The 24182-nt window shown below is 38.5% G+C and overlaps 1 protein-coding gene across 1 annotated transcript in view; it reads left to right on the top strand.

Moving 5' to 3' along the window:
- ASXL3 (ASXL transcriptional regulator 3) overlaps window positions 1-24182 on the top strand; it is a 179811-nt gene that overhangs the window by 106236 nt on the left and 49393 nt on the right. Inside the window, exon 8 of the mRNA XM_078060460.1 lies at window positions 7990-8153. Within this exon, the coding sequence (XP_077916586.1) occupies window positions 7990-8153 (164 nt within the window). The remainder of the gene's footprint in view (window positions 1-7989; window positions 8154-24182) is intronic.

Here is a 24182-nt window from a genome sequence, read left to right as displayed (position 1 = left end):
TCTGGTACTTCAGGAAGTGTTTCTGGTGAATACTGTGTGCACTCTGCTGCTGTGTTTTGGCTGATCTTTCCCTCAGGTCAGTCGTCTGCAGAATTTCTACTTGCCTGCAGTGAGAAGTGTTTAGATCTCATCCAGAGTGTGGCAAGTTTTACCTAAGTGTGTGCTGGGTCTGCTTGTTAAAAGAGGCCTGATCCTATTTCCAGCAGAGCTGAAGCTCTCCTGTGGTCAGTAGACTTGGTGCTTTGGCAGGGTTGTGGGGGTTATGTGGTCTTCTGGGGGAGGGGCCTGCTGCTCTGGCTCTCAGACTCCCTTGCCCTGGTAAAGAAGCACCTGCAGAGCGCAGTGGGGTGAGGCTTGGTGTAAGTGTGGGTGCTGTGCTGCTCACTGAAGCCCGTCCATGTTGATGGGTTAAAATGGCATCAGCCCCTCTCCCTTGTCCCCAGGGACGGACACCTACTGCTGTCCAGGAAGCCTTCACAGAAGAGCAAATAGTCTCCCCTCGTGTCCCAGGCGTCCCTCGGATTCCTGCCTTCACTCCGTCCGTGTCTGGGCCGTCTGCTCGCCCCGCAACACAGTGCATGTGTGTTTGATCTCAGGCACACTGGCTGTTTCAAAACTCCAAACTTTAGTGACCCAGTGCAGCGTGGACCTGCACTGGTTGTCTTGGGGAGGGTCTAGCTGTGCCGGGGCTGGTGCCGCTCTGTCCCCGAAGGGCAGTCACACCAGTGCACAGGAGCTTGCAGTTCAGAGTAAAGTACAGCAAAAAGCATGAGTTCAGGTTAGACGCCCCCAGATGTCTCTGGGCTTCTGCTAATGAATAGGACAGTACAACAGCACCTGCTGGCTCTTTTATCTCCTGAAAGGCAGAGCCACCTCTCCCAGATGCACTATAAGAAGGGGGAAAAATCTCTCCCAGTGTATCCCAGAGGATCCTCAGATTGCGCCATCTACTCCTGGGCCTCTGGCCTCCTTCTCCATGGGAGCGCCTTTACACCCCCCAGGCTCCACACCGGCCATAGCATGGAACTCTAAAACTCCAGTCTTGGAGCTCCACTGGTTGTAAACACTCCACATAATCAGCCCCCTTGTTTTCCCAGTCAGTGGCTTTAGAGAGAAGTCTTTCTTGTGTGATCCCCTGTGCATTGTTCGCTCGCTGGCACTCTCTCTTCCTCTCCTCTCTCTGCAATCAAGGCTTCTTCCCCTCTGCAGCAGACACGATCCTTTTCTCGCCAAATCATCTCTCCGTACCCCCTACCCTCCACACTGTGGCCTCTTCTCTCCCTCTAGTTGTGCAGCTTCTTCTGTCGGTCCTCAGATCAATTCCTTGGGTGTTCAGAATGATCCAATATTTATCTAGCTGTGTTGGAGGTATGAGGCAAGCATAGGGTTCTCCTACTACTCTGCCATCTTTATTCCATTTCTGGAGACTGAAAGTCTGAGATCGCGGTGCCAGCAGAGTCAGGTGAAGGCCCTCTTCTGAGTCAGACTTCTCTTATCCTCTCCTGGTGGAAGAAAGTGATTTGACATCTCTTATTGTGTTTCTATAGCCAGAGATCATCTTGGAAAAACTGTATGAACCATTTTAATTAAAAGTACTAAGTTTAATTAATTTTAGCTGAATAGTAAAAAAGTAAAACCAAAAAAATTAAATTGCTGAACATTGCCACGAGATACATTCATATCTAAAAGTTCTCTCCAAAGGTATTAACATATGAAAAACTGAAATAAGAGTGATTATTTTTTTGATTACTCATTACAACTTTGGACAATCTATTATGAAGGGTGTATGAATTATTACAATTACAGACCCTCCTACCTCCATGTTTTTGTTAGTTTCATTATTTTTAAACATCAAGGTTGCTAACGTTTATGTTCTGTTTTATAACCGTAATCTCCATAGTTCTTTAACCTCAGTACTATTTTTTAATGGATTCACTGCTACCCGATAAACTCATTATACAGATACTTCATTTGTGAAGGCTATGTTGAATCACACTGTAGATGATTTGCTTTTGTCCTATGATAAATTTTTTTTTTTCCCCTTGGACTGAATCTTTGAAAGCCTGTTTTTCTCTGAGCTCTTTTAGAATCATTCCTCTCTAATTTCTTTGAGACAATGAAGAATTCTTTCGTTTTGAACTCTTTTTGTATTTCTTTGGGTAGTTCCTCTTGTAACAAAAGACCCTGGTCTGCCTCTTGCCTGGGCTCCTTCCCCCCAGGTGAGTGTTATGTCTGTGTCTCTGTGTTTTGTACATTTTATGCCTAAAACCTCTTTGGGTGGAAATAGGAGTTTTTAAGCCTGCAGACTACCCATTGATCAACAAGTACACCAGAGTCTGCAGCTCCCCAAACCAAAGGGAGTTTGGTCTGCAGTTGCAGACCAAACTCCCTTTGGTCAAAATAATGGAGAATTTCCCTGACCCTGATTGGACATACTCCCCATGATTTTTATCATGAGGTCAGCCTAGTCTCTTCTTGTATGGCCTAGACTCTCAGTGTGGTAATTTGGCAACTGATACTTCTCTTCTGTCCTTCTATGGACTTCAGCTACTTTATTCTCTCTGGTGTCCAGGAATTAGATGCTAAAATGACATCTTTTTCTTCCTCTGAATGCTGTAGGGAGATGAGGTACCAGCTCTAATGAGATAAGACGATCAGATATAATTGGATTGTTCTTAAGCCAATTAGGAGTAAGTGTGTAAGGATAATTAAAATGGGATTAAACATCCTGTGTGGCTACAAATTTAGCAATAAGTTCATCTGCTCTGTCTTTGTTCCAAAATTATGGAACGTGTTCTTGCTTAGTTGGGCATCTTTGAAATCTTTTGGGTTTGTCATTAAAGATTATGTACCTCTCTGAATATTCTTTTATCAATGATACTCTTAAAGACTTTTTAAAAAAAATTTATTTATTTATTTGACAGAGAGAGAGAGAGAGAGAGAGGGAGAGAGGGATCACAAGCAGGGGGGCGTGTGAGAGGGAGAAGCAGGCTTCCCGCTGAGCAGGGAGCCTGAGGCGGGGCTCAATCCCAGGACCCCGGGATCATGACGTGAGCTGAAAGCAGACACTTAACGACTGAGCCACCCAGGCACCCCATGATATTCTTAAAGATTTTGAACCATACTAAATAGTAACCTACAGCATAAGTCCTGCTTTTCACATTGCTTATAATATATGTTTCAAAGTCTTACAATTTTATTTCCCCAGCACTCCCCCATCAGAATCACTCTTGGTAAATGACCTCAACTCCTTCATTTGAGATTATTTAGTCATAAATGAGAATTAAACAGACTCCTTTCCTATATTTCACAACATTTCTGTCTCTAGGTTTTGCCTTTGCCTTCACTGCTGAGAAAAGAAGCTTCTCCCTAATTCTGCTCTCCTTGTGGTCTTTATTTTTTTTTCCAGCTGTGAAATACTTTAAACATATAGAAAAATACAGATGCTGATAAAGCCGACACCTATGTAGCTAGCTCCTTGACTAAACAAATGTTAGAGTTTGTCAGATTTGCTTTAGAGTTTTTTTTAAATGATATAACTTTTGTACTTTTTCGTGTCATATTGTTTGATAATTTTTTTCTCTTTTTAAAATTTTTATTATGTTCAGTTAGCCAACATATAGAGTACATCATTAGTTTTTGATGTAGTGCTCAACAGTTCATTAGTTGCACATAACACGCAGTGCTCATCACCACACGTGCCCTCCTTAATACCCATCACCCGGTTACCCCCACCCCCACCCCCTCCCTTCTGTAACCCTCAGCTTGTTTCCCGGAGTCCACAGTCTCTCACGGTTTGTCTCCCTCTCTGATTTCTTCCCATTCAGTTTTCCCTTCCTTCCCCTGTGGTCCTCTGCACTATTCCTTATGTTCCGCATATGAGTGAAACCGTATGATAATTGACTTTCTCTGCTTGACTTATTTCACTTAGCATAATCCCCTCCAGTTGCATCCATGTGGATGCAAATGGTAGGTATTCATCCTTTCTGATGGCTGAGTATATTCCATTGTATGTATGAACCACATCTTCTTTATCCATTCATCTGTTGAAGGGCATCTTGGCTCCTTCCACAGTTTGGCTATTGTGGACATTGCTGCTATGAACATTGGGGTACATGTGCCCCTTCTTTTCACATCTGTGTCTTTGGGATAAATACCAGGTAGTGCAATTGCTGGGTTGTCGGGTAGCTCTATTTTTAATGTCTTGAGGAACCTACAAAACTAAGAGTCAACCCATGGAATGGGAGAAGATAATTTTTTTCTCTTATACTGTTCTTGTTTGTCCTTATTTTTGAATAAAGGTTATATTAACTTCATGAAGTGGATTGGAAATATTCCTTTATAAACTTATTCTCTGGAATATGTACAAAATGAAGTGGTGGAAGAGTTCCTTAATGGACTGGTAAAACTCATCTTTAGGGCAACTTATAATATATATTCTGTGTGTATGTGGGGTATGGGAGGTTGCCTGTTTATCAGTTTTTTTAAATTTTTGCAAATTTAGTCAGGTTTTCTATTTCAAATTTGAATATAAACTTAAAAATAGTTGGTCTTCAAAGATATTGGGTTAAGTCATAGTACTATGCCACTTAAAATCTATTTTTCATTGTATGTTCCTTGTATACTATATCTAGAATTATGTCTCTACCTTTCATTTCTCTATATTTATACCAAGTCTGACCAGAGGTATATCTCTTCCATTAATCTAATACAAAAAAACAAAAACAGTACCCCTTCTTTTGGTGTTGATGGTCTTCATTGTCCTTTCCTATTTCATGAATGTATACTCTTATTTTTGTAATCCTTCCTTCTTTCTCAGATTTTTCTAGTTTGTTTATTAACTTCTTGATTTGCACACTAAACCTTTAATTTTCAGTATTTTTTTTCTACTCTGTAATAGATACATTTCATCTTTTAAACCAAGTTGCATTTCACAATTTTGGCATTGTCATTTAGAATCCAAATATTTTCTAATTTCTATAAATTTTTTTTCTTTAGCTTATGAAATATTTAGAAGTGTGCTTTTGAGTGTCCAAATATATAACAGGTGTTGGAGGATTGGAGAGTTGCTGTGTTTGTGTTACTGCTACCTAATTAGATGAAATTTAATATTGTTCATCAGTATTTGTAGAGACTCACTGGTCAGATTTTTATTTGTTTTATTGTTCCTTGAGTGGTGACAAAACATTGCTTTCTCTAACAGTTCAGTGCAGTGCCCTATGTTAAATTCATTGGTTCAACATTGATTATTGGGTTGTTAAAATTCTCTTATTAAGACAAGTTTTTTGTCTGATGTCTCAGTTTCTGGTAGAAGATATTAAGACTTCCCACTAGCATCATGTAATGGCACTTTCTCTTTTTAGTTCTCACAGTTTTAAGTTTTTGAATGATATGCTGCTTAAATGATTGCAGATTTAAGGTCATTATATCTTCTCAGTGAATTATTCCTTTTATGATCTTTCTCACCCCTAACAAGGTTTTCTACCTTTGTTTATGTTGTCTGATATTAATATTGTTATATTACTTTGTTGTTGCTTTGAGTCTCAGCCTGGTATGTGTTTATTTCATTTTCATCCATTCCTTATGATTTTTAAGTTTGTTTCTTGTAAGCAGCATATAGCTGGATTGTATTGCTTTTTAAATCTAGTATGAAAATCCATTTATATTTATTTTGATTTTGTTGGACTTGATTTTTAATTTTTTCCCCCTGCTTTTATGCCTTCCATTTGATTCATTGAGATTTCCTTCCATGCACTTATTTGGGAGTTATCACTCTTTCTTGTTGCTTCTAGTGGTCACCTCTAGAGCTTTCACCAAGTAAAGACTAGTCCAAATCTCTCTCCTTCTCAAATCAGACCAGGGTTTGTAGTACTCTCATTTCAGTCACGCCGTCCCATCTTGCATGCAGTTATTTTCCATTTTATTTCCTCTTTATTTAACTTAGTTCCTTTATTTAACTCTTACTAGTTCTTAGGTATTGTTTTTCATAGTTAATATTTACTTGCAGATGCTCTGATCTATTAGTCTTTTACTTGACCATGGCTTCTTAAACCCATTTATTTCTTCTTTGATTTAATTTCTTCATTTGTTGAGAACATCCACTAGTGATTATTTTAGCGAGATTCTCTAAAGCATAGAGTTTTCATTTTGGATCCTGAAAATGTTCTTTTTTTTTTTTTTAAGATTTTATTTATTTGTTTGAGAGAGAGGGAGAGAGTGGGAGAGAGAAAGAGAGAGTGCACAAATGGTGGGAGAGGCAGAGGGAGAGGGAGAGCAAGAATCTCAAGTGGATTCCCTGTTGATTGCAGAACCTGACTAGGGGCTCGATCCCAGGACCTTGAGATCATTACCTGAGTTGAAATCAAGAGTCAGATGCTTGACTGAGCCACCTCGGTGCCCTGACCCTGAAAATGTTCTTATATTATTGCTGTCATCTAGATTGATGCTTAATATTCTCTTAACCCTTTGAAGATATTCTACTGCTATCTGTTATTCATTGATAAAATTTCCTATTATCATCTCTTTGGATGTAATCTGTTTTTCTTAAAAATTGTTATAAGATATTCTTTTTATTTTTGATGTTTTATAATTTTAACACATCAGATGCAAGTGGGTATTTGTCCTTCTTGAGATTTGGTGTATTGCTTTATCCAAGAACTCATAATATTTTCAGTTCTAAAAATGTGAGCCATTAGCTCTTCAAATACTGCCTGTTCTCCATCTGCTGTTTTGAATCTCCTATAGATGTTCATTCTGACTGCTTGTGCCCTTCCCCATATTTCTTCACTAGCCTACTTTTTGACCCATCATTTTTTTTTTATGCTGCACTCTAGATATTTTCATCAACTCTGTATTTTAATTAATAATTCTTTCCTCTGCTGTGTCCATTACTTTTTTTAGTTTAAAAACTAAATTTTCATTTCTAGGTGTTCTGTCTGGTTCTGTCTCAAAGTTGCCTATTATTTCATCATAGTTCCCTGTTTATTAATAATGACTTTTATTCTGTCTTTCATCACTAATTATTTAGAACAAGAGATGGCAATTTTTTCTGCCAAGGGCTGAGGAGCGAATATAGGTCATGCGATTTCTGGCACAACTATTCAGCTCTGCGTTGTCGCACAAAGGCAGACCTAGGCAGTAGCTAAACAATCGGGCATTTACTATGTTCCAGTAAAACTTTATTTACCAGAACAAAAGTTGGACTAGATATAGCTCATGGGCCATGATTTGGTGACCCTTGATTTAAAACGTACTCTATTAATAAACAGCTCACATTCTTGGTGTTCTCTTAACTCAAGTAACTGAAAGTGGCAGTTCTTCTGTTTGATGCATCAGCTAGCTGTTTGTTAGAGTGGATAATTTTCTTGTATGTCATAATTTTGAGTTGTGAACTCTACACACAGCCTTCTGTTGAAGGTCAGTGTACCTTGAATTGTAGAATTATCCTTCAAAGTGTATTGGTATTTTAGATCTTGAAACTAATATTTTTATAAAAGATTGCTTTTTAAATTATTACTCTCCAAATACCCTGAACAGGAATCTTTTGAAATAATCCAGTGCTTAGTGCTCTACCTGATACATGGGGAATCACATCGCTCTGAGCTAGCTATCAATACCTCTGTTAAAATTAACAGCACTGTTATTATTGTTATTATTGATCTTAGGTCTTATAGAATCTATAAAAATTGATTCCAAATTCTGATTAATTGGAAGACCATAATTAAAATACTTCTTTATCTAGACCTGATGCTACTTTGACTAAAATATATAGATGGTATGAGTGAAGTACACATTATGAAAATAAAAGACAAGTAAGACAAGACAGAAACACAAAAGAAGCTTTGGAGAGTTCCTTCTGAAATGTCACTTATAAAAGTGACAGAGCTAGACATATTATTGAATATGTTCAATATGTACATATGTGTATATGTGCATGTGCATGTTTTCCCCAGTCTACAGTGAATTAATGCTCTTCCTTGTTTATCACAGGACACTTGAAATGGACCAAAGCTGAGGACATTGACATAGAAACCCCAGGATCTATTCTTGTCAACACTAACTTGAGGGCATTAATAAATAAACATACGTTTGCTTCCTTACCTCAGCATTTTCAACAATACCTCCTGCTTTTGCTCCCAGAAGTGGATAGGCAGGTAAGTGAGAGTTTTAGACATTTAATATTGGTCACTAGTTATATTATCATGAAGTGGTAGTTCTGTTATCAAAGATGACTGATACACGTATGGACCCTTTTTATAGCAAGATAGTCTATTTATAATATGTATACTTGTTGCTAGCATTGGTGTGTTTAATTTGCCAAAACAGAACCATTTTTATTTTCAGTAGAGAGCCAATTCAAATTTTAAAATACAACACATTGCTGTAGAATGAAAACAAAAGTCCTTTCCACATTGGAAAGGGAAAACAAAGAAATCAAACATTCCATTATCAAATAAATCTTTGAAGTAGCTGCTCCTTTTGCCTGGAGGGAATATTGAAGTGCAGCAATAAAAAGCCAGGGTTTCTAAGAAATTATGTAAATGTTTTTATTCTCAACTCTTTCCAAAAAGCATTTAAAATTTATGTTTGCAGTTGCCTTCTGAGACTATCATCATGAATATGATTGCCTATAAATAATCACCTTTTATCTTTCTTTTTTTAGTATAACTGGAAATGCTTTAAGTTTATTTTTGTATTTTGAAAAGCCTCTAAAATAAGGAAATACAAATATAGACCCATAATAGCAGGCATCAATCATCTTCTAAAGCTGTTTCCTTAGAAAAGAAAAGGAAAAAATATTTCATCACATAAACTTTTATTAAATTTCACAAAAGTTATTAAATGGCAACTAGGAAAAATTTCCTTGTCATTCTTATTTCAATAAATTTTGACACTGTATATAGTTTCCAGTTGATGGACATAATGTATATGTGTTTATATATTTGCATCTCAAAATGAGAGATACATTCATATACTGAAATGGGTAAGATTATTCAATATTTCCATATTACTTTGAATAAATTTTCTTAGCTTTTTATTTGATTCTATTTTCTACTAACTTAGCTGCCTCCTTTCATATATATTTAAAATGTGATGAGCTACGGCTTTCTACCACTCATATGTACCTCTTTGGTGGAGATTATTGTTCACATTTAGAAAAAGATTATTGTGATTTTGGGTACATTTCTGTTTGGGAGTTTGCCTTCATTCTATGAAAATTTGTTTAATGTTTACTCTGAATATGGTATGTTTTAGGTCCTTTGGAGTAATGGAAAGACAGTAAGTGCCTATTAAGTATTTATTGGTGATTAAGTATGCTTTAGTTGGATACATAAGCTGTATTTGTGAATAATCTGAATGTGAGGTAGAAACAGGTAAGCCTTGAGGGGAGAGCACGAAGTATATTGAGCTTTCATATGCAGAAGGGAAAAATCAGAGACAAATTTAAGGTCCTTGCATTGGGCCTTGAGATGTAGGCAGGATTTGAATAAAATAGATGGACTTCCAGGTGAAAAGTTCAAAGATACAAAATCAAGAGCTATTTTTGTAGGAGTCTAGATTGTAGGATGAACAGTGCTAAAGAATCTGGACAGACAAATTGGAAGTCAATTTTGGAAGATTCCTTGAGTTATGAGGCTAAGGAGTCTGAGCAGTGTTCTCCCTGTGTTTGCAAAGCCATTGAGGGCTTTTGAGCACAGCTGTAATATGGTAAGATTGTTGCTTTTTAAGAAAATTATTCTGGCAGTATTTGAAAGGGAATGTAGAGATGGGATGCATAAAAGTAGGAAGAGTTGTTAGGACGCAATTTTAGTTGTTCCAAAAAGGCAAAATGAGGGCTTGAATTTGGAGAATAGTGTTGAAATTAAAGAGGAGGAAGATAATGTGATCATCACCATCATCATCCAGTGGTAGCAATTTTACATTTTGTCAAATAACACTTGAACAAGGTATAGGGAGAAGCCACTGATGACTCTCGGGTTTCACATTTGTGTGGCTGAGAACTGAGTTTGGGAGTTAAGGAAAACTTTTTTGGGGGGTGGGAGAGACTGATTTATTAGCGATAGAACTATTTCCCCCGCCTCAGCATACATGTGGTTCATCTTGTTTACAATTCTGTCCTCAGCTCCTGGAATAAGATTGGGCACACACAAGGTACTCAATAAATCTTTTGGAATGAAGAAATGACAAATTGCCCTAGGTTTAGCCAAATATTTTGGTAACCCAGGAGGCCAGTGTAAGCCTAATATTTTATTCAACCTGTAGCCGTTTCTGTTTCTCATTTTTTCCAGTCAGTGTGGTAAGTGTAATAAGGCACAATACCTGTCCTCATATAACAGTTAGTCCACTGGCAAATTACTCAAGCAGTGTTTACTGAGCATGTATGGTGTAGTGTATACACTTTGCTAAATACAGAGGATGTAAGAATGAATCTTGGGGAGAAATCACAGGTAGGAGAAAGACAACCTCATGCTGATACACGGTACACTTTGCTCATTACTAGGGAAGAAGTCTAATAACTGGGTAAACCTATACCAAATTTGGTGTATAAGACCAGGAAGAGCAACATAAATGTCAAAGTAGACTTTTGAAGAAAGTCTCATGTAGGCACAGAGGATGAAGAAATTTAATCGTAAACTAACACTGGAGAAGATACCTCAGTTGGGCCTTGAAGGACTAATAGGTGTTTTGCAAGTAGACCAAGGGAAAGTGAATTCTCTAGAGGGAGAGCATGTCATTTATAAAGATCTGCTGCTTGTGTGTTCCAGAAGATTTAGTAGTTCAGTATGATTGGATCAACCTGTGGGGGGAAAGTGGTGAGCTACTCTGCTGATGGGGAGTATGGGGTACAACCTTCATGACCTAGTTGCAGATTAAGCTTTTCAAACTTTTTCTGAAACCAGTGGATGCCATCATAGAGTTTTCAAATGAGAAATGGCCTGCATACAATAATTTAAACAGATATTTTCTTGCCTGGACATAGGGGAGGGAAAGGGGATAAATAAAGTGCATTCCTTATTTTCTCCTAGGAGCTAGTAGCCCTGTGAATGATGGATTGGACAGGCAGAAAGATAAGACACAGAGAAACTGGGTAAGAGACAATTGCACTAGTTGAGATATGAGATAAGGGTGTGACCTTGGGCATTGGCCTTGGAAATGAGAAGAAAGGACTGAATTCCAGACATAGTTTCAACCTACTTGAGTAGGAATAAATGACAGATTGCCTGTGGGATAGGGTTGTAAAAGGTCTAGAAGGCAACTGGATATTTTATCTAGGGTGACTTGGGAGGACAGTAAAGCTCTGGGGGCCTATCAACCATTTGATACCAAGAAATTTAGAGCTCAAGTCTCTGTGTGCCTTGCTGGAGGTGAGCTGAAGCACCCTCTCTCCTATCAGAAAGGGGCAGGCAACTTGGTGCAGCAAGCTCCCCACACTGCTGCTGTTTCAGCACAGCTCAGAAATATCCAGATGGCATTGAACACCACCACTTTCTGGGCCAGAATGAGTAGAAAGGCATGCAAATGTGAAGCTAATTACATAGATTTATTTGAACCAGTGGAAAGTACTATAATTATATGAAATACCTCAGAATTTCACTTGTATGAAAACTTGTCTTTATATATCTGTCTAGAATGTGAAAGTCCCAGGTTTCTTGTTTCCTTCCTTTGACTCCCCAGGTTTCTACCAGATTTCTCCCCTGAAGCAGTCCCTACCAGCCTCTGTCTGACTCTGGACCATAGAAAGCTGGGGATCATTCAGTTGTTACATCTTCATATATGGAAGCTGGGTTTCCCATTTATCTTATCAGTGCCAATTGTCATTCTGCCAACCTGTCTGGTATTTTGTTTTTCTATATTTCTACTTTTCTTTCTTTTATAGAGGGCTGCTTATCTTAGATTTCATATATATTAACTTCTAGTTGTTTTATACCATTTTACACAATGTACTGCAAGTAGCAGAATATTAAACTCAAACTGACTTAAATATAAAGGGATTTATTGGCTTAGGTAATTAGAAGATAGAAATTAGAGTGGGCTTCTGGTTGTCGGTCCTGGGATCTACTTATTGTCAAGAACCCATTTCATTATTATTTAATGAATTCATTTTAAAAATCATCTTTCTTCTTGTTGGCATTATTCTAATCCCCCTTTGTTTTTTTGTTTTTGTTTTTTTCCTAATTCCCCTTTGTGATAGGATGGCTACCTGAATAAAAAAGTGGGTTTCAAAGAAAAGGTCTAAGATTCACACTATTGGTACTACTAAGATCACATGACCACTTCTTGAATGATGCCTCTAGCTAAGGAAATGGAGTATGCAAATTGTTTAGAGCAGCTAGACCTATTCTTGAACCTCAGTGTGCTCACCATCTCCTCCGGTAAAAATGATGCACTGTGATAGAGGTCAGGAGTACTTTAGAAATCTGGCTTTTAGGAAGTTATGTTAGAGGATCTGCAGCCGGGGGTGAGGGAGAATCTTGGCAGTTCACTAACAGTGCCCACCGTAGGGGGGTACGTGTTGAGTTTGGTTTTAACAGGTTGGATTGAGATGCTTCTACTATATGAAATGTTGAGAAGTAATTATACAGGTTTTAAAACTGAAGGAGATGGAGTTAGTTTATAGCTATTTATAAAATCTACATAGATAATGGCGTCACCTATGGGATTTGATGAGCTACCAGATACAGTTATCCCAGAGGAATACATGTATTTGTGAGAGGGTGTGGATGAGAAAGAGTATGGGAAGAAGCCAGGGAATAGACAGAACATGAGCAAGTACTTCAGAGATCGTCGTGTGCATGTTGTATACTGCCAACAGTGTCAGATGGCTGTTGGGAGGTCAGTGGGGAGTAAGTGGGATGTCTGTCCTTTGTCCCTCTAGACCCACCCTTCAGCCTTCTTTACTCTGCTTTGCTGCGGGAGGCTGAACCATGTATGGACTAATGCACCAGGAGGACCTAGGCCTTCTGTATTTTTTTTTAATTTTTAAATAATCATACACTTTTAGAAAATTTGAAGATACATTAGAGAATTAGTTTCCAGCCTGGTGATCCATCCAGGACCCCCTTCCCCCAGTATATTATGACTGTAATATATTTGCACCTCGCACCTATTAGTTGGCACATAATTTTTATTTGTCACAATACTGCTGATGTTCACTTGATCATTTGATTAAAATGTATCTGCCAGTCCTCTGCAGTGCACAGTTACTTCTTCCCTCTTTGTAATTAAATAGTATTTTGTGAGGAGGTTCTTTTAAACTATACAAATATCCTTTCTCTTCAGACCTTAAATTTATTCATTTATTTGTATTTGTATGGGTTCATTGTTTTCTATTTTTTCAATAGATTACTGTGCTCGAATTGTCTCACATTTGGTCACTTAGAGCCCGTTCAAGCTGGCTTCTGTATCTTCTGAGGTCTCCATTGCCCTCAGATCACTTCATTACTTTGAAGCACATCACATTGTCCCAGTCTCTTCTTACACTTTTCTTGCCCAGGCCCTGGGATGAACCCTTTCTTCAAGGAGCCATGGTTCCCTCAAGTGGAGGATGGTACTTAGGAATCAGGAGCTCACAGCACGTGTACTCTTTGTGCGTGTGTGTGTGTGTGTGTGTGTGTGTGTGTGTGAACTGTGTCTGGGAGACAAGGAACATCTTACAGAAGAAAAAGCATGAGTCATTTGGAATATATAAACATAACACAATTTATATCGACATTTATTTCTATATGTGTGTCTATATCTTGTAAACCAGAAATTTACACTAATACCTCCAGTCCTAACCTAATACCCCATGGTTTATTCTAGTTTTCTCCCTTTCCATAGCTGATACAGGGAGAAACCCTGTTTTTATTACTCTTAATAAATCTAAATATTTGGTTAATCCCCTTATAGGTAGCCACTCTTCCATACTGCCCCATGTGGATGGTCTTCTTTACTATACTCAAGCTCAGACTCCATGACAGGCCATTTATCCACCCATCCCACTTGGACACCTTCCCCTTCCTGCTTGACCTCTGACACTACATATCAGGCCCCTCCTCTGTGTAGGAGGTGTTCCTCACTGTGCATTGCCTCTACAGCTCTTCTCCGGGCTTCCGTCCGTATGGATACCTACCTCACCCTACTAGACTCTGTGATCACACTTTGAGCCATCATGGGTACCTCTGTTCCTTTTCTGGCACAGGGGCCTGTATTGTTTTAAGCTTCAGGCCTGAATTATTTGGAAGCAGGAAGAGAAGGCCTGATGGATTTTAATTGGGTTCACCTATTGGGGAGCCCCAACAGGGATTTGGGCAAAAGAAGAAGAGTGAGATTGAGCCCCTCACCTGCCCTGTGTGGTCAACATATGATGCATCCATTGACCAGCTCCTATCAGAAGGTCCTTTCCATATAGCCCTCTTTCTGTCCAAGTTCTGATAAACCCTTTCTCCTGGTACCCTTCAGGTCAAATACTACTTCCTATTACTAGCTTTAGTTTACTGAACTATCCTTGGTGGTTTGCTGCACCCTGACCATACCTTTCTTTGTAAGTAGTCACTTTAATCTACCCTCTTCAGATGATGCTAACTTGAATGAGCCATCTGTGCCTACTGGGACTCCTGACTGATAGACTTTTTGAAGAGGTAGAATAATATGGATGTAGGCAAAATCTAGTGGTTCAGGGAAGGAATGGAATATATAGTTCATTCATTCATTCATCCAACCAATGTTTATTTAACACCTATTATGTGCCAGATAAGGACTGATAATAGAAATATTAATAAAGTCACAGTTCCAACCCTGAGAGAAGTGATGGTTCTAGAGGGGAGAGAGGTGTAAAAGCCTCTAGTTACAGAACTATGCCATGGTGGTGGTATATGCATTGTGCTATAGGAACAATGAGGAGATAATTATATTTTGTATGTGGAAGTTAGAGAACGCTTCAAAGAGAATGTGTCATCTAAACTGCATCTGGCAAGATGGAGAAAGTTTACCAGGAAAAGAAGTGTGGTAGGCATTCCGAGTAAAGGAGACCATATGTGCCAGCAATAATATTGATTACATATAGAGCTAAACCTCCTACATCAATTATCACTAATTCTTGCCATAACTCTCTAAAGAGTCCGTATTATTAACCCCTCTGTATCTATGTGGAAATAAGGATCGGGGAGAAAAAAAGGATTTACCCAACTTCTTCCAAGTAAAAACATGAGAGCCAAAATTTGAACACAGATTTATCTGACTCCAAGCTTATGGTGTTCCTTGCCCCCCAAACACAGGCAGAGAAGTATCTGCTGTCCCTCAACATATAATTTGAGATGGAGGGGTACAGAGTGAGCAAACTGAGTTTAGAAGGGGAGGTTGGAGCAAACCTTTAAAAAAGGCCTTCTGTGTCAGTAAGCAATGTAGAATATATGTTTGGAGTATGACATTATTATATTTATATTTTAGAAAAGGACTCTGTTGAAGGAGTAAAGCATGAAGTAGAGGAGAGAGATTCTCCCACTTTCCACCTTGCTATGCTTTAACCATTCCATCTTTCTTCCTGTCCCACAAACCTATACGTCAAGCTTCTGTTCCTAGCCCCTGTGCTTGCTAAGAGCGCTGCTAGAAATGCTTTACGGCATCTTTCGGCGAGGCCAGCTTATTCTCCTCCACCCAGTCAGTGTCCTCTCCTCACAAAGGCTTTTCTTGTCCTCCCGCCCATGTAAAGTAGCCTCTTCAGTTGTTCTCTTATTTTTCTGTTTATTTCCCTCCCAGCACTTAATCATTGTCAATAATTACTTGCTTATGGATTTGTTCATTTATCTTCCCTCATGAGAATAAAAGCCCCAGGACAGTGGCTTTATGGCTTTCTTCTAGTCACTGTGCCTGGCATGTAGTAAGTGTTCAGTAAATGTTTTTTGAATGAATGAATGAATGTAGTCTAGGAATCTACTTATAAGCTAGTGTAACATGTCTGATAAACATAAGAACTTAGCCAAAACCATTAAAGAATGAAAAAGAAAGGCCTATTTCATGAGATATTAGTTTGCTATTGTTGCCATAACAAAATACCACAGACTGGGTGGGTTAAAAACAAATCTGTTTTCTCACAGTTCTGGGAGGCTGTAAGTCCAAGATCAAGGTGCTGACATGGTTGGATTTTCCCGAGGCCTCTCTCCTTGGCTTGCAGAAAGGCTCCTTTTTGCTGTGTCCTCAGATGGCCTTTTCTCTATGTGCCCACATCCCTGCTGTCCCTTCCTCTTTTTATAAAGACATTAGCCATTTTGGATTAGGGCCTTGCCCTACGACCTCATTTATGCTTAATTTCCTCTTTAAAGGCATTGTCTCCAAGTACAGTTACGCTGGAGGTTAGGGCTTCAACACAGGAATTGGGGGTGGGGTGGGGTGCACAAATCAATCCAACACAGACATTTAGAGATAAAACCATCAAGACTTGGTAATTGGGTTTGGGTGAGAAGGAGGAATTAAATATATATTTTAGGCAGTAAGTTTATTGCACATTTGAGAATAGCAAAAGATTGCTATGTCTTAAAAGCCAGGGTAGACTTAAACATGTTTTTGTCCTAAAAATCAGGCCATTGATGGGAGAAATTGAAGATAGAAGAAAGAGGATTTGATTTCTTATTTTTTTTAAAGATTTTTTTTAATTTATGTGAGAGAGAGAGAGTGAGAGAGAGCACGAGAGCAGGGTGAGAGGCAGAGGGTGAAGCAGACTGCGGGCCTTAATCCTGTGACTCCTGGATCATGACCTGAGCCGAAGGCAGATGCTTAACCGACTGAGCCACCCAGGCACCCCAAAGAGGATTTGATTTATTGACCAAATTTTCGAATAGATGCGACAGGATGGACTATATTGGGGAAGAAGCTGGTTTATGGGGAAAAAGTACTGATTTCTGAGATCAGAGAGAAGAGAAGCAGGAAAGGAGGAGTGAAGAAATAACTAAAGGGGAAGAATAGAGTAGAAAGTGAGGGGTTTTCAGCTGCATGGTGGTGTGTTTGCTCAGCCACTGGAGGCTTATGGGTGTCAGGAGAGTAACAAGGCTTAGGAAGGCAGCCTGAAGGGTGGTTCTGTGGACCCATCCTGGTGAAAAAGTGGTTGCTCAACAGCTTTGAGGCCCCATGTGAGGTTGATGGCAGTGGGTCCAGTTGGTCTACTTACATGTTCTTCACTCCAGCAATGCTAAATATCTGTGCATTTAGCCTGGTACTCGATGTGCCAGGAGTTGGACTTTGCCAAGACTGGAGATTTTCTAAGGCTCACATTGAAAGAGCTGAGAGATTTTAGGGCACTCTGAGATGCTTGTTAGAATGGTTGATTATGGGGTCCAGGCTTTAGGGAGAGAAGTTAAGGTCAGGGGCCTGGAGTGAATGGAGGTCTCCGGGAGAGGAAAATATGGCTTGAAAGGAAGAAAGATATGTTGTTGAATATAGTATAGGGCCTCAAAATAACACACTTCAAATATAATCAGGTTTTGGTAAACACATAGGTCAAAAGCTATCTTTTTGGCCACAGCATTTTCGTTCAGAGATAAATGCAAAGAAACTAAAGAGTGAGAGCACCATTAGTCAGCACTAGTGAGCAGGGAGAACTGTAGCTAGTTCTCCGTTCAGTTCCCATGTAGGAATATTACCTGAATAAATTCAGTGCTTGTGTTTGTAGCCAGACATGCCTTTGTGCATAACTCTCTGCAAAATGTGCTTGGAGAATTTTTAGAACCTCCTTGCTTATATACATAGCAGATCCCTCCTTTCTTTAAGAATTGGTACTTCATAAACTGTATCTACATTGAACAATGCTGTGACCTTTTAAAAATATATAGCAGCTGGTGGAATAAATGTCAACTAAAGTGGAGTCATATTTAGGTTTTTATTACACTTTCCAATTGAACGTCACTGATGAATAAGTTGTTGTCATTCTTGTCATCTGTATCATTTTTAAGTGATGTTCATCTCTGCCTCCATTTGGTGGTATTGGGACTATTAGGGCTGTCTCTCCAGACACTTACAAGACCATCCCCCAACTGCTTCTAAATAAATTATGCCTATTATTTTTGTCAAAATGGTAATTGCAGCATTCAGTCCATTCTTACTAATCTCCCAATTTTGTTCTGCATTCATATCAGTGTCTCTGTGGTCTGTTAAATGACTAGCCACTGAAGGATATGTACTGTGTAGGCTCTTTAAAATCCTATCTAGCTTTGTGCTCTTCAGGTTTTTTGCACTCACTGGCAATAATGCACATAATTTTAACTGTGGAGAATGTCATTAAACTAAAATGGAACATTTACACGGTTCCTTTCGCAGAGAATTTTGGACTAGGAAAATGAATGTGTGTGTCAGACATTTTACAGCACATGAGAATGTGATTTATTGATTTCTGATGGCTCTGTTGGCATCAGTGTATATATTTAAAGAAGTCACGCAGCCTTTATAAATGCAAATGGGAAAGGGCTTTCCATCTTTTTCCTCCATGGAAATAGCTCATACATTTGCAATAACTCAGGCTCCTCTTAGAGATTGCTCTATGTACTGTATATATTGATTTAAAAATTATACCGTTATTTTATTCTACAAATAGCATTTATAATGAAATGTCAATTTACCTAACAGATTATAGAAATTCAAAAGTATTAAAGATATGAAAAAATACCAGTATCTTAAGCCTTTAGGTAAAAAGTAAGTGTGTACTTGAGATGTAATTATTTTAATGGAACTGACATTGGCTTTTTCCCTGCTTCTGAAAGCATATCTTAAAGTACTTAGGAAATCCAATATTCCTTCTAGCCTAAGTCACTTACTGGTGATAGTAAATCATACATGGCCAAAGATATCCTCACAGACCACGCCTGATGTTTCCATGCTCGCCATTTGAGCTTTATGCTTATGGAGGGAACTAATTCTATCTGGATATTATCCATTTCTTAGCTAACTGGATAGTTAACATCAAATCCTGTTTATCAGTATCTGCTTCAAAGTATGTCAAATAATGTGTAGACTGGATTGAAGTACATATGTGCAAGTAATTGCATGTCATAGGCAATCTGACAAATGGAGCTTATTTCAATCCTGTGCATAAGGAAGTTAACTAAGGAACCCGCATTCATTTAGCCTGGAGAACATCCCGTTCTGTGCATTAAACCACTTTCTTCCTCCTTTAGAGGAGATATAAAGTGGCAACCTCATGGCCTGAGAGGCTGCCTTTGGCCATGTATGATCAACTATATATGATCAAGCATACTGGATGATTAACTATTTGGTACTATCATCTAATATTTACATTAATTACCTTTTTTGTCATCTTATGTAAGTTTTAAAATAATATGTGTATGTGTAATACTTAACTCAGGTTATATGAGAAGGGAGAGTAAGGAACTTTAACTTTGTTTTATCACACAAATGAATAGAGCTTGAGAAAGGGAGTCATGCAGATGGTAGATTACACATTAGTGACTGTTCCTTGTCATTTTAATATGTCCAGGTCACCACGGACCATTATGAACAGGTGTCATTCAGTGACTCACCCCTAAATTAGGCTCAAGGGTAGAAGGAAGAAAACGAATTTCACTCATTAAATCACCTTTAGAACTCATGGTAGTTATTAAACCCTATTCAAAAAAATATAGTTGCCTAAGAAAACACTTTGGTTCCATTTGTAAAATTTATTAAAGATGATTGTAAAGAAATAATCAATTATAAGCAGGGAGTGAACAGTGTGGTAGTGTTTGAACCTCTAGATTAAAGTGGCAGCATTATTTAATTCCCTTCCCTGCTTCTAAATTCCATTAAAATGACACTGGCTTTTCCCATTATATTTCTTTATCAGTCCTAAAACCTAGGGGAAGAATGCCATCCAGATGCCAAAAACTATGAGGAATTTCTGCAGGAGATAATGAAGGTGAGACTAGATTGAGCTAAGACATTACTAAAACGAAAGGGGCTGCCTGGAAAGGAACACTGTTTGTGGGGTCTGACTGAAAGGGACTGTAGATTTCTCTTAGACACAACCAGCAACGAGTGGTCTGGTCAGTGGAAAGGGTGGAGCGTTCCAGAGATCTCTGTACTAACTCTTACTTTCTGGGAATGTTTGCTAGCACTTAGTCTCTGAACAGCGGGGTACCACTGCAGAAAATGTTTCCAGCTGTGCTTGCTGAGGGGTTGCCTTGTGTTCTCTGTCCAGAAGCCAGCTGTTTTGCTAGTTAAGGGGAGGCCTAGTCTCATTGATGTGTCCTTAAATATGTGGTTAAGGTGTTCTTTATTAAGGAACCAATCCCTTTCCTCACAAGTGCCAAACCTCTACTTGTGCAGCCATCAGTGGAGTCAACATGTACTTCTTCCTAATCCCTTTCCTGAGCCTGAGAGATTGATACCAAGTCCAACAAAGTTTCTGACGGAAGCCATCTCAGTAGCTAATACTGATCCGACACCTACTGACCTCTCGCTCAGGATGAAAAGACAGAGATCAGTAATGAGGCATAGGAAAGATTTAGCAGTTCAAAAAAGAGCCCTAGTGTGACAATTCAGAGAACAAGAATATGTGTTACTAAAACAGGATAAAAATGGTTTTGAGAACATTTGTTAATAAACTGAAGGACATTTATGGGAATCCAGTCATTTTTATAAGTTGTACAGTGGGCCATGCGGTGTGCTGGCCGGTAGGGACACCGTGTTGCCTGAGACTGCTCTGCATCTGCCTTCACGGAGCTTCCAGTCCAGCACTGGAAGTAGTGAATGTTCACGGGGTCCTGTGGGAATACCATTTCGAAGACGCGAAATAAAGCTTTTGAGGGAGCATCTGAGTGATGCAGTTAAGGCACATAGAAGCAGCTTGATGCTTTGAAATCTTAAGATATCTTTGGCAGAACCAGAGCAGTGCTCAGTCTCTGGCAAATTCCTCTCATCACTGAGGCATGTGTTTTTCTAGTCTGGCAGGTGGGAACGGACACTGTGAGCACTGGGCTCTGTTACTTCTCTTCATTTCAAGTAGTTCTTGCCCGGCCTCTGGTAGTTTCCTCACATTTATGCACTGATAAGGACTCAGCGGAAGGACTCCAGAATTTTCTCTCTGTGGTGCTGTGGTTCACTTCCAAAAGAATTGGCAGCCACCAACATCTACATGTTAATGAAAACCCTGGATATAAATGATATGTAGTATAGACCAGAATGAAAAGAAGTCCCAGGAGTAAGGCTTGAGATTTCCAAATCTTAATGGCTGAATAAAAGAGCTTAAGCTGGCAAAGGAGAGTGGAAAGTAATAGCCAGTGATGTAAGGGACAGGAAAACCAAGTGTGTATCACCGAAGTCAAGGGAGTGAATATTTAAGAAGGAGGCTGTGATTTATTTAATACTTAAGTATTGAGTAAGGTGAAGATTGAGAGTTAACTATCATATTCCATATATGCAGTTCACTGGTGATCTTGACAGGAGCAATTTTGGAGGCATGGTAGGGAGGATATACCAGTTTGGAGGGGCTTCAAAAGAGAATGGAAAGAGAGAATTTGGATAGAATGCCCACTTCCCCTTATCTGTGAAGTGAATAGAGAAATGGAGCAGTAGATCTTAGAATTACTTGTTGACTACATTGAGGCTAATGTGTTTCTAAAAGATTGCTGTCATAAATGAGGTCTTTTCTGCCATAATAGAGTTGTTGGGTTTGGTGTATAAGAAAGCTATTTTTTTCTTACCCTTCTTACTCAATGTTTGATAATTTTGAATTGCTTTTCATTTTATGCTCTTGAGTTTCCCAGATAATCATACCACTTACTAAGAATGGTGATTTCATCTTCTTTCTAATTAGTATACTTTTTAGAACCATTTCATTTATTTGATAGGTAAGAAGACCAGATTAGGGTTTGATGAGGATTAAGTTAAAGAAGGAAAGAATACGGACGGATGTATCTTTTAAACAATTTGGTTATGAAGTGGAATAGTCATAAGGATAATGGAAACAGCATAATTTAAGGATAAAGGTATAGGATTTTGTTTATTTGTTCAGTTGGGAGAGGAGTTACCATGTTTAGTGATCAAAGAGATAGAGGTCCCTTGAGAGGGAGCAGTTAAATAATCAAGATAAAAATGGAAACTGGTTGCTTACTGTAATGATCCCTTAAAAGGCAGGGGTGGAGAAGGTAGCGATCAAAGTACTAGTGGAGAAATTTGCCTTAGAAATGAGGCAGTGCACCATTTCCAGGAATACTGGAAGAGAGGAAGAAAATGGGTGAAGAAGATGGGTGTGGAGTTTGGTAGTGTAAAATCTAGGGATTTCCTATATGATTAGTTCTTTTTTTCACCTACAGAAGTAGGAGACAAAAGCATGGACAGGAAGTGATGGGGTAGGTTGAAGATAGGGAAGAAGGTAAAAAGCTTGAGTTTGGAAAAATCATTGAAGAGGGAGAAAGTGAGTTCACTGAAAAAGCATAGTAGGCTAGCTGGAGAGTGATCGATGACCCACTGAAGACTTAATTATCAAACCTGTTTGATGAGAAGAGTAAATTTTTACCGAAAGTACTGGGTGTAGAAAGGTAAGGTCTACCACAGATTGGGCCTTTGTCATATGTGTGTATCCAAATGATGAGAAGAGCAAGAATCTTAAGAACCTAATAGATCAGAAAATCTCACCTGGAAAAGGAAGGAAATGATGCAAGAAGAGGAAAAATGGACTGGATGGAAGCAAAGGGATGAGTGGACAGCAGGTCTTAGTCAAGAATGGTCAGAGTAGGGCTGTGTGAACACGCAAGCCAGGAGTGAGGTGGGGCAGCATAATATGCATTTGACTAAATATTAGAGTGACAGAGCGGTTTGGAAGATTTTCCCGTTTCCCCCCAAACGTCTATAATCTTTTGCCTTTTTTTAGTTATTAGTAGCTCGACAAAAATTTTAGTTTTTATTTATGATACGGAGTTTGGTGTCTAGCTTAAGAATATATTCTCTACATCAATATAATACAGATGGTCTCTAAAGTATTTTAATCTTTTTTTCTTAAACTTTTCCCTTTGGATTTTTAGAATTGTGAGCCCTGCAATTGTTTTTCTTTCAAGATTGTTTTCTCTATTCTGGGACGCTGAATTTCCATATGAATTTTGGGATCAGTTTGTCAAATTCTGTAAAGAAACCAACTAGAATTTTGATAGGAATTGTCTTAAATCTGTAGATCACTTTGGAGGGTATTAGCATCTTAATATGAAGTCCTCTGATCCATCAACAAAGGATGTCTTTCCATTTACTTGGCTCTTTAATTTCAATTTTTTGTTTTGTTTTAAAAGTGTAACTTTTGCATTTCTTTTAAGTTTATCCCTTCCTATTTTATTCTTTTTAATGTTATTATAAATGGTTTTTTTTTTCATTTTTTGATTAATGAGAAGTCAGCTGATAATGTTACTGTAGTCCTTTTGGACGTAAGTCATTTTTCTCTTTTCAAAATTTTCTCTTTGGCTTTCAGCATTTTTACTCTAAGTGTCTGGGCATGAATACCTCTGTATTTATCGTACTTAAAGTATGTCACGTGTCTTTATTTGTAGATTAATGGTTTTCATTAAATTTGGGGAGTTTTAACCATCATTTCTTTGAATATTTTTTCTGCTCCCTTCTTTCCCATGCTTCTCTGTATATTACTTCTACTACTCATTTGTGGGTACATTTAATTGTGTCCCACATTTCTTTGAGGCTCTGGGTTTTTTTTTGTTTTGTTTTGTTTTTTAATTCTTTTTTCACTCAATTATTTAGAATACATAGTCTCTACTGCTCTATCTTCAAGTTTGCTGATTCTTCTGTCTGTTCAAATTTACTGTTAAGCCTCCCTAGTGAAATTTTCATTTTAGTTATTTTACTTTTCAATACAAAATTTCTAACTGGTTCTGTTTCAGTCATTATCTCTTATGGATATTTTCTATTTGGTGAGACCTTCCCCAATTTATTTAAGCAAGGTTTCATTTAGTTATTTAAAGATATTTATGTTGGCTGCTTGAAGACTTTTTTTGTTAAATCCAAAGTCAGGGCCTCCCTCTCACCAGGAATTTTCTTTTCTGATTGTTTCCTAGTGTGTGGGTCGCACCTGTTTCACTGTGCCTCTCTCCTTCCTCTTCTCTCTCTCTGGAGAAGTTCTATGTGTACAATCTGTACAGGGATTTCTCCACCCCAATCTCTAGGGATTGTTTCTGTTATTGTTTAATTATTAATTTGATTAGAGACTTGTCTGGATTATT

This window comes from Halichoerus grypus, chromosome 13 (genome assembly GCF_964656455.1).
Source record: "Halichoerus grypus chromosome 13, mHalGry1.hap1.1, whole genome shotgun sequence".
Classification (NCBI taxonomy): domain Eukaryota; kingdom Metazoa; phylum Chordata; class Mammalia; order Carnivora; family Phocidae; genus Halichoerus; species Halichoerus grypus.
This window is presented reverse-complemented; position numbering and strand designations above follow the sequence as displayed.